The sequence below is a fragment of the Papaver somniferum genome, chromosome 10, assembly GCF_003573695.1.
Source record: "Papaver somniferum cultivar HN1 chromosome 10, ASM357369v1, whole genome shotgun sequence".
NCBI classification, from domain to species: Eukaryota; Viridiplantae; Streptophyta; class Magnoliopsida; order Ranunculales; family Papaveraceae; genus Papaver; species Papaver somniferum.
In genome coordinates, this window is record NC_039367.1 from 60,866,988 (window position 1) to 60,877,830 (window position 10,843).

At 35.7% G+C, this 10,843-nt stretch overlaps 1 protein-coding gene across 1 annotated transcript; it reads left to right on the plus strand.

Annotated features, from left to right (window-relative positions):
* The first annotated feature begins 5,472 nt into the window (after positions 1-5,472).
* LOC113317944 (protein AUXIN SIGNALING F-BOX 2-like) lies at positions 5,473-9,037 on the plus strand. The gene is made up of 3 exons (XM_026566053.1): positions 5,473-6,228; positions 7,018-7,510; positions 7,983-9,037. The coding sequence occupies exons 1-3, from the start codon at positions 5,696-5,698 to the stop codon at positions 8,754-8,756; spliced, it is 1,800 nt and encodes a 599-aa protein (XP_026421838.1). The 5' UTR covers positions 5,473-5,695; the 3' UTR covers positions 8,757-9,037.
* Positions 9,038-10,843: the final 1,806 nt, after the last annotated feature.

Genomic DNA, 10,843 nt, shown 5'->3' on the forward strand with positions numbered 1-10,843 from the left:
TAAGTTTGGTCCATGAAAATTAAAGAATTTGTAGTTGCTCGTTTTATTTTCTCTCTTCTTAAAATAAAGAAGTAAAAAGCATAAAAATTAAATATCTCTCAAATTATAAGTCGAAAATCAACAATTTTTTTTTAATATTTTAAAGCTCTCGACGAAATCTACATAATGAGTATCCAATATACTATATTTCGAAGCTAATCTTCTCTGGTATTGGTAATGATAGTCCAATTTCAATAATGCACAATGTTTATATGGTAGTTCATTTTGTAGAATGAACTAGTATGGTAGTTCATTCTAGTAGTTCATTCAATGGATGATCGCAAGCCTATCTTCAGATCCGAACGTTGCTGATCCTTGATCTAGTTCGAATGATCTTATATATTAGAAGACAGGGATCGTAAAACAAACAAACTAGTGAATCGAAAACTAAAATAACAATACGTAGTTTGCCACCAATAGTACTTCTAAACGATTCTAGACATAAGAGATTTCACCTAATTAGGTTACTTTCCTCTCCAAGATAGTATTACGAACAATAAACTAACAATCAACTATCGCACTGACTACAAAATGAAGTGGGTGTGTTGGGATAAGCTTATAAGAAGAACAAACTTCATTATTTACAAACCAAGGTAGTTTGGACACCAAGGAATTTCCATAACCGAAAATATCATAAGATATGCAATAATTATTAGTTTTTGGTTTGTCTAATTCCAACTAAATCCAACTAATATACCGAAATCTCTCATGGATGATAACTCAATATTAACTAGCATACAAGTATAAATTACTAATATATTCTTTAGAGATATGTTTTACTTACTGGGATTAGACAAAACTAAAAACTAATATTAGAAAACCCTAAAAAAGATTCTCAAATATTTCGGTTTGGAATCTTACCTTGCGCAATAAGGAATATCTTTGAAACATAAATAAATAAAATTTTAGCACATTTTCAAATTACTCATTATGTCGACATCTTGAACTTTCCTAAATAGCAAATCATATTCCAATATTCACACAACCTCTAAAGTGTATATGAAACTGGAAATACATTTTTCTATTTGGGACCGGTCCTGCAAGAGATCCCCTGTAGAGATCGATCATGCTATAGATCCCCAAAAGGAATCAGACCACCAAATCTCTTTGATTCCTTTCAACTACGAAAACAAGTTTCAGAAGTTTACTTCCTTGAACTCATGTAGTAAATATAGTTTTCTAGGCATGGAATCATCCTAAAGTGCAACACAATCTAGTAACAAGTTACAAAGCTAGTGTTTATGTCGCAATTACGAAGTTCAAAATATAGATGTTATACTTCGTAATTTAATATACCAAAATTTTAATACAACATGTATATTCTTTCTTGACACTTTGATCATAATGTAAGATCAAGTCACTAATACTAGAGATTCACACACACACACATATATATATATATATATATATATATATATATATATATATATATATATATATAGAGAGAGAGAGGAAGGATCCATGGACACTCTTAGATGGACACTATCATACAAGATTTGCGCTATTTTCTCCGTAAAACTCAAAGGACGATGAACTTAAACCCAATATTTTGATGTTACGTTTTTCTTATAAGACTCTACATTCCTACCAAAAATGAGCACAATTCGAGATACCAAACCTCACCATTTACCGACCTTAATTTCAACCATTATCTTTTAACAGCTGATATTCAATGGAGTAAAAGGTGGTGTTATACGTCTCAAATTGTTCTCATTTTTGGTATGAATGTAGAGTCTTATGATTGGAACGTATCATCAAAATATTAGATTTAAATTCATTGCCGTTTGGGTTTTGCAGAGAAAATAGTGCAAATCATGTATGATAGTGTCCATCTAAGAGTGTCCACAGATCCTTGCTCATATATATATATATATATAACTTCACACGTTATGTATTCAATGTAAACTACTTGAAAGGAATGTAGATAGAAATGAAAATGAGTCAAGTCTTGTATTACTAACCTCAAATAGAATGATGATGTGTTCGTTGATGTCGATACGTCTTCAGGTTCTTCAAGTGACTCAAGTTTTGGAACTAAAATATGACAACCAAACTTGACATACCAATGCTTGGCGGGTTCAACCGAACAATGCTCTAACATTTAACATAAGCTTTAGACATGTCATGCTTAATAACATCAACTCCCTTCTAATCCTTACGATTATTGACAGAAAAGACAACCTCATTAGCAAGGATGATATTATCAGAGATACTTCTCTTTGATGATTTTGGAAAATAAAGGGTTAGTCTATTGGATAGAGTTTTGGACAATACTTTGTAAGCAACAATTACAGAGCAATGGATCTGTACTAACTCCCGAGAGACTAATTCAACCATAGGCATTTCAGGGATAAGGCTATCTTAGTGTGGTTCAATAATTTTTCCACATGACATGTTCTAAAGCAAGTCCGAGTCACTTCAGTGACAGAAACTCCCGCAATATGCCAATGTTTTTGGTAAAAGAAAGGCAGTAAAACCGTTATGGCCTGAGGCTTTTTCCCCCTCGCATTTGAAAAACAACAATTTTGATATCCTCAACAGTAAGAGGAATACAAGAGCATTATTATTAACAAAAGATGATTTAATGGAGAGGTCTTAAAGAATCTCATCCTGGAACTGTCGAGGGTTAAAATAATAGAGAATTTTAAAGTAATCAACAACGGAAATACCCATACAGTGTCTACCGCTTAGAGTCGAGTTAGAGTAGCACCAGTATTAATTATCCTTAATCCGACTGATAACATTACTCTTTCCTTCAAAAATAGTGATTCTATAGAAATAGATAGAGCGATTTTGGCTACATAATTCTTTTACTTAACTTTGTCAGTGTCTAGGATTTATCTATAACAGGAAAAAAAAAATCACTGTTTTTTTTTTGACTCAAAAAGGGCAAAGTTTATTAAAAATCAGTCCATCACTAAGAAAGTAATAGAACTGAATCAAGAGATATACAAGAAAGAAAAAGAAAATACAACAAAACAAGCACAACAACTGCAATTGCTAATACATGATTGCCTCCCAACTGTTCAACACTGTATTCAAAGTTAACCCCCTAAAGATATTAGTTCCTACACACCAATTATAGACCAAGGCCTTAACACTGTCTATGAGTCTATTAACAGAGTTGTAATTACCGTTAAAAACTCTATCATTCCTCTCTAGCCAAACTGACCACCAAATCGCAGAAGGGATGATATCTCATATATTGCTTCGTATACTGCTACTTGTCTTGTTTTCCAATCTTATTTAACACGAAATTATGATGAATTTCTACGTAAAATTTCAACTTTAAAAATCTCCTTATATCAATCAAATTCTTTAACATATTCGTAAGGAAACGTTGTCTTAGTGCTCTAAAAAAAAAAGAAAAAAGAAAAGAAAGTAGGGGTAGTTTTTTTTCGTAGACGTGTAAGTTTTAGTAGAGTGTCCTTTGGTTCCCAATGTACCTTGTGTATTTCGTAATATACATACGTATCCTTCCAATTAATTTTGATTTGACAATGTTTTGGTTATAAATGCTCCCTCGAAACCATTTTTAGGATAAGTAAAAAGATGTTTTACTTTTCCTAAAGAACCGTGTTGTCATTAGCTAGAACATAAGAAGACACACTGTACGTTTGCACAAGCATTATAACCGAAGAATGTAGGAGAGTTGCACGATTTACTCTGGATTTTAGAGCTAATAATCCAAGTACAAGCCCTTGTTCTAGACAGATTTATGATTTCACAAATAACCTATTTAGCTAACCTCCGTGAACTCTTTTGGTTAAGCTTTCCGTTGCTGCCCGTACTAATGGCCGTTTATTTGTCCTTTGTGCTGACTTAATTAAATACATGTTGGGTATATTAATGTGGTAATGTTGAGTGCCAGCGAATTAGTTGGATCAGTGTGTGCATCAAATAAAAAATTCAGGGATGGATTTATGCAAATAAAAATCAATGACTATTGGACAAACAAAATAAAAATTATCAGGAGGAACCCACGAGGAAATGTATAGATTTCATTCAAAGAAAATTCCGCTTCCGCTTCCTCTTCTTCTTCTCCTTCTTCTTTTTTAAGTACTACTCTCTATCTTAAGAATTTTTCCTTTCCTCGAAAATGAAGAGAAGAAACCATGCATGAATTCTTTAATCATTGTAAAGTTATGGGAAATTGAATCGAGGAAGAAGTATATTAAGATAGTATATTCGCTAAGATTTCGTTTGGCAGGTTGGACATCTCAGTGCCCATCTCTTTGTTCTTCGGAATCTATTTACTACGACTTGACAACGCACGCTCTATCCGCATATTCGGCCAAATTTCGCTTTCCTGCTGTATTCAGATCCTAGCTAGCAATTCGGGATTCGGCAAACGTACGGAACGGCAAACGTACGAGTATTATACGGTTTTGTAAAATCCAGATTCGGTCCAAAATTCGGTCAACGGGACGTGATTCGTCAGTAATTCGGAACGACATACGTACGTGTATAATTCGATTTATAAATGTGAGTTCGGCTCTGAAAATTCGGTATCTATATATAACAAATAATTTGTATTTATAAGGTCATAGACCAATTTTTACGCATATGTGTGAGTTATTTAAAGAAAAAATAAACTTAATATGATGATATTAATAATATATACAACATTAGTTATCCAAGAGGACGTCGTATGGTGGTTTAGATGCTTGGTTAGTGAGTTTGAGATCTCTCTCACCTTCACCTTCAAATCTCTTCAGTCGTTTTTGTTTCATAAAAATTACAACACTTTTAATATTCGGTCGTGTATGCTCGGGAGGCAGTAAAGCCCAAAAAATGGAGTCTTTAAAAAGTAAAAGCTAAAGAATTTATGGCGAATTAAGCGGATATATCATTCGGAATACGTAAAATTCGTGAACGGTTCGCGAATAATCCGGAAATGCTACATAATACACGACTTGGATTCGGAGTTGCAAACGTACGCGAATAAGACGGTAAAATTCGTGATACGGAAAAATTCGCGAACTTACTAACTAGGATTCAGATTGCAGGTTCCAAATACGACCTCTGTAATTACAGGAGGTAAATTTTTGTAAGTGAAGCGTGCCTGCTGCCCTACATGATTTCGATCACAATTCGCGATCATGGTTCAAGAAAAGAGGCTCGAGTACTCGACTACACACAGTTTGCGGACGTCATTTATTTTGATTTTCAAAAATTTAAGATGGATAGATATCATTTCTCGCATATATCCAATGCGAATCTAATCGTTGCAGTGAGCAAATCTATCCTACCAAACAGACCCAGTGAAAAGCAGTAAGCTAGGCTACTTTTTCAGAAGGTTGAAATGACGTATATGACCCTACGAGTTACTAATAAATTACGTAATTACCTTGAGCTGTCTCTTCCAAGACGGAATCTCTATCACACTACGGATTGTCTGAAACTATTAAGCGAAGCAGTGAGAATTAGAAATGAAAGTGGTGCGTACAGCGCATATGGCGGAGATTAGCATAAACAGAACCTCCTTTCTCTGTCTGTCCCCATTTTATTAATATTATTATTTTCTCTAACTTCTCCTCATCTCACAACTTAAGCCATTATATCCCTCACTCTCACCTTCTCTCCCTCTATATCTACTGCATTCAGGGTCCAGGAAGTAGTTTTCATTTCTCTGCAAGGAGTAGAATTTTCTTCAATGGCTTCAAAGAAGAGAAAGGAATCACCTGAGAAGGAAGAGGAGGAAGAAGAAGAGCGTGTGAAGCGTAGATGTTCTTCCGAAACTAGTTTTCCTGATGAGTTCTTGAAACGAATACTGGATTTCGTACAGTGTCATAAGGATAGAAACTCAGTTTCTTTGGTGTGTAAAGGTTGGTATGAAACTGAAAGAATAAGTAGAACAAGTTTGTTTATTGGGAATTGTTACTCTATTTCACCAGAGAGAGTTGTCAAGAGATTTCCAAATATACGAAGTGTTACACTTAAAGGGAAACCTAGATTCTCAGATTTTAATCTGGTTCCACCTAATTGGGGATCTGATCTTCATTCATGGTTGGTTGCTTTTGCTTCAGCTTATCATTGTTTGGAACAACTTAAGCTTAAGAGAATGACTGTGACTGATGAAAGCCTGGAGTTTTTAGCTCATTCATTTCTTAAATTTAAAGCTATATCTCTTGTTAGCTGTGATGGGTTTAGTACTGAAGGAATCGCTTCCATTGCTACTTATTGCAGGTATAATTACATCACTCATTTGGTATTTTTTTCCTAGTTCTTGATTGGTTTGGTGTTTTTTAGTAGTGATCTGTGTCAATTGTGAGGCTTTAGAAACGGTTCATTATTAGTTGTTTTTTTATGCATCTACTTTATACTCTGTGGGGGCATACATGGAGTTGTTGTATAATGGCTACTTTTAGACCCATTGAAAAGTTTGTTAAATTTTTAATGGTTATTATGAAAACATCATCCATTGCCACCATTTTGATTGGATTTAAAAAACACCTTATCCGATCTGATTTTTGAAGACCATGAAACCGTATCTATGGAAGTGGATCCATCCCCAAGCTGTAGCATCAGTTTGTCATCACACTGCGATAGTTTTTTTTTTTTTTTTGGGGGGGGCGGGGCGGGGGCGGGGGCGGGGGGAACAAAGACTTAATGTAGGACTGATTTGAGGACTGCTTTTTCAATTTCAAAAATGGGTGAAAAGAATCTCTATGAAGGTAGTGAGAAGAAAGGATCTAAAGAATATCTCACATTGTATATATTTGGAGAGCCTGTAGATGGATGTGCAAGTTTAGTCGTAATCATAAGAGCTGAGAAATGAATTTATAAGTTAGTTCCAAGGTTGTGGGTCAAAATATCGCTGTCACTTGCAACTGTAATTTTCCTCACTTAGCAACTGTAAAAATAAAATTCTGATTTTTAACGATCTGCATTTATGTTGTTTACTTGCCTTGACATTCTAAAGCAATTTTAACACTTGGTGGAATGGCAAATTATAACTCTGATTTTTTTTTTCAGAAACTTGACAGAGCTGGATATACAAGAGAACAGCATAGATGATCTAGGGGGGAGCTGGTTGAGTTGCTTCCCTGATAATTACACATCACTGGAAGTTCTCAACTTCGCTAATCTTCAGAGCGAAGTCAGCTTTGATGCTTTGGAGAAGCTTGTAACCAGGTGCAAGTCGTTGAAGGCTTTGAAAGTGAATAGGAACATTACATTAGAGCAGTTGCAGCGTTTGCTCGTCCTTGCTCCTCAACTGAAGGAGCTCGGGACTGGTACCTTCTCTGAAGAGCTTACCCCTGACCAACTTACAGAACTTGAAAATGTGTTCAACAACTGCAAGAATTTAGAGACACTATCGGGTTTGTGGGAAGCCAGTTCACTCTTCCTCCCGGTATTATACGCAGCCTGCAGCAACCTAACTTTCTTAAATTTAAGCTATGCTCCCTTGGAGAGTGAAGAGCTGGCTAAGTTTCTTGAACATTGTCCAAATCTACGACGCCTCTGGGTAAGAAGCATTTACTACTTTACTTTTGCGTTCTAAAATCCGCACCGGATATCTTTGTCTTACAATTTGTGTTTGTATTTGGTGCTCTAAAGCAACTCATTTGCTCTGGTCATAAGTCATAACCCTTTTCCAGGTTTTACTGAAGGTACTTCAGTGGTAAAATTAATTTCAGGGATTCTTACTTTTTATCTAGTCAAAACTGATTTAGCTAGTACTGGGCAACACCTTGCAGATTCGAACCCTGGTCAAAAAGTTCTGACATCTGATACTTGCTGATAAACCAAATATTTTGGTATAGAATTTGTTGTAACATCACTTGATTTTACCTTCATTACCATAGCCCTTTTCCGGGTTATACTGAAGGTACTTCAGGAGTAGGATTAATTTCAGGAACTCGGCATATACTATTGTGATTTTACTCTTTCAATTGTTTTTATTGTTGTTATAATAAGAGTCCAGTAACTTAATGCAGGTGTTAGACACAGTAGAAGACAAAGGCCTAGAAGCCGTTGCTTCCCACTGTCCACTGCTTGAGGAGCTCCGTGTATTCCCTGCAGACCCCTCTGATCCAGACGTTGTACTTGGGGAAAATATTGGTGTGACAGATGCTGGTTTCATTGCTGTATCCCGTGGCTGTCCAAAACTTCACTACGTTCTATACTTCTGTCGGCAGATGACAAATGCTGCTGTGGCTACTGTGGTTCAAAACTGCCCTAATTTTACCCACTTCCGTCTCTGCATCTTGAAGCCTTGCCAGCCTGACTACACGACTAATGAACCAATGGATGAAGCTTTTGGTTCAGTAGTCAAGAGATGTACTAACCTCACGAGGCTTTCTGTCTCAGGCTTACTTACGGATTTGGCATTTGAGTACATAGGGAAGTATGCGAAAAACTTGGAATTCCTATCATTGGCATTTGTGGGCAGCTCTGACAAATCAATGCAGTGTTTGATGAGTGGATGTCCTAAGATGCGGAAGCTTGAGATAAGGGATTGCCCTTTTGGAGATGCAGCACTTCTGTCAGGGCTAGATCGGTATGAATCAATGAGGTCACTCTGGATGTCAGGATGCAATTTAACAATAGATGGTTGTCGAAAACTGGCCAAGGAAAAGCCAAAACTAAACATAGAGGTGATAAAGGAGGAAGAAAGTGAAGACGATGTACAAGCTGAGAAGGTTTACATTTATCGTACAGTTGTTGGACCCAGAAAAGATGCGCCGCCTTTTGTTCTCACTCTCGAGTAATTCAGATGATACGGTAAACTTCTCTCTGCTCCTCTCTTTTTCTTTGAATGAGAGTAGGTTAGAATGCGACTAAATGTAATTTACCAAAGCCACAATCCTCCTCACCACAAGTCATGGAAGATTTGTTTAAACATTTTCATTAGACTAGCTAGCATTTTTATTTTAAGTTTAATTTGTATTTGAATTTGAGGCTTTGCTAGAGATGAGCTACTACTTAAAAACCATTTTGTGATCAGTGTAATCACATTGCATTGTCATCAATAAATCACCCTTTTCTAAAATCTGTTAGCAGTACAAAGTTCTTCTGCAGGAAAGTATTGACCAGATGATCTTGTAAACCTCCAACCTTCTATTGGACCTTTCACTTTGATAGATTTCAATGATTGTGTGGGTCTATCTTTTTCGGCCAATTGATTGTTGTGTACATTTAATGGTTGACCCCCACTATCACATTATGTGTCTGCATTTCTGGGTGCATGCAGTAGTGGTATGTTGTGCATAAAGTCATTTTTGTATGATTGGGCTCGGGAGTTGTCTCTTCAGTCTTCATTATTTTCTTGGCTCATGGGCTAAGATCTTCATCTGCTATGTTGAGGCTTCGAATAACTGTGTAAACTTTATGTGCATCACCTATGTATCTATCTAAACTCTTCTGAGTACATAATGTTTACGCTTCCCCTTTTATCCCACATGTTGGTCATACTACAATGGCATCTATATAGTTGTCTAGAGTCGTTAGGCGCTCAGGAAGTACAGCTTCACTCATATTCTTGGCTTCATCATGTGCGAAGGATGTATATGGTTCTCAGGAAGATTTGTTTGGTGACTGACCATAGACTAGTAGATTGGACATGGCTATCACACTAAGCTCATATTGGTATAACTGTTTGGTTAAACGTCTCATTCCAATCTTCCTTTGTCAACTATAACAAATTTGCTCATGGTCACCTTTAACTCAATGATAACATCTTCATTTATTTCAAGCTCAAAATAGTTTCTTCAGCAAAATTATTCTCAAAGCCTTGGGATCGTCATAAGTTCATAACACTGTGCCTAAGTCTTTGGTGACGCTTTAATCACCTAAACTAACTTCAAACTAGCTAGATCTGACATATTTGAAGCCTTCATTATTGAGTTTCACTGTAAGATAACATGCTAGTCAAAGATTTAACTACTTCAGCATGGTTATTACAATTCACTTCATTTTAACATCTTAAAAATCTTAATGCTGCACTGGGACGTGGTCGATGAATTGAGACATACGGACCAAACTCATGCCCGTCGTGGAATTAGACATCACCATTGCTGTTATGTTGGTGTCACCATCTTCATCATCCCAGTGTCATTATCAATAATTATTCACAAGGTGGAATTTTTCCTTTTAATTGATGATGAATTGGATGAATAAGGAATCGCTGTTTTTACAAGTCTTCTAAGCTAAGATATAAGTTATTTTGTAACCTCATCTCGCCAACTTATAGTTACATTTTTTTCCCTTAAATTTGTGTTTTAATTCACAAACATCCTTTACTTAAGCGTTATCATAGAGAGCAACCTTCCACCCAAAAGCAAGTAGACGATATATTTATACGAGGTAGGTTCCTAACAACAGTAGGGCATGCTAGTTGTTTACGATGAACCTTACTTACAGAATTATGCAACTCAGATGGAGTTAGCGCTAATATACGTTGGGAATTCGGAGTTAAAAAAAAGGAAAAACTACTTGAGATTATCTTCTGAAGAACTATAATGTGGATCACATGGAGAGAGATTAAGTATGATATCAATTCTTGAATTGCATAATTTAGTACTTCATTTGATTGAAGCAGTTTTCATATTAACATTTAGTACTTGATTTGATTGAAGTCGTTTTCATTAACCGGGTCTGCGCCTGAGATTACTGGCACGCTAATTCATAAAAAATGAAACTTAGGAAAGATGATTTAGCTAATTCCCCACTAACTATACTAAACTAAAGGGCAAAAGATTGATTATTATTATTGGGTATTGTTATTATTAAGAAAAATTAGGGATAATAAATGAAGCTTAATTACATTACAAAAAAGATATTTGATTAAAGAATGGAT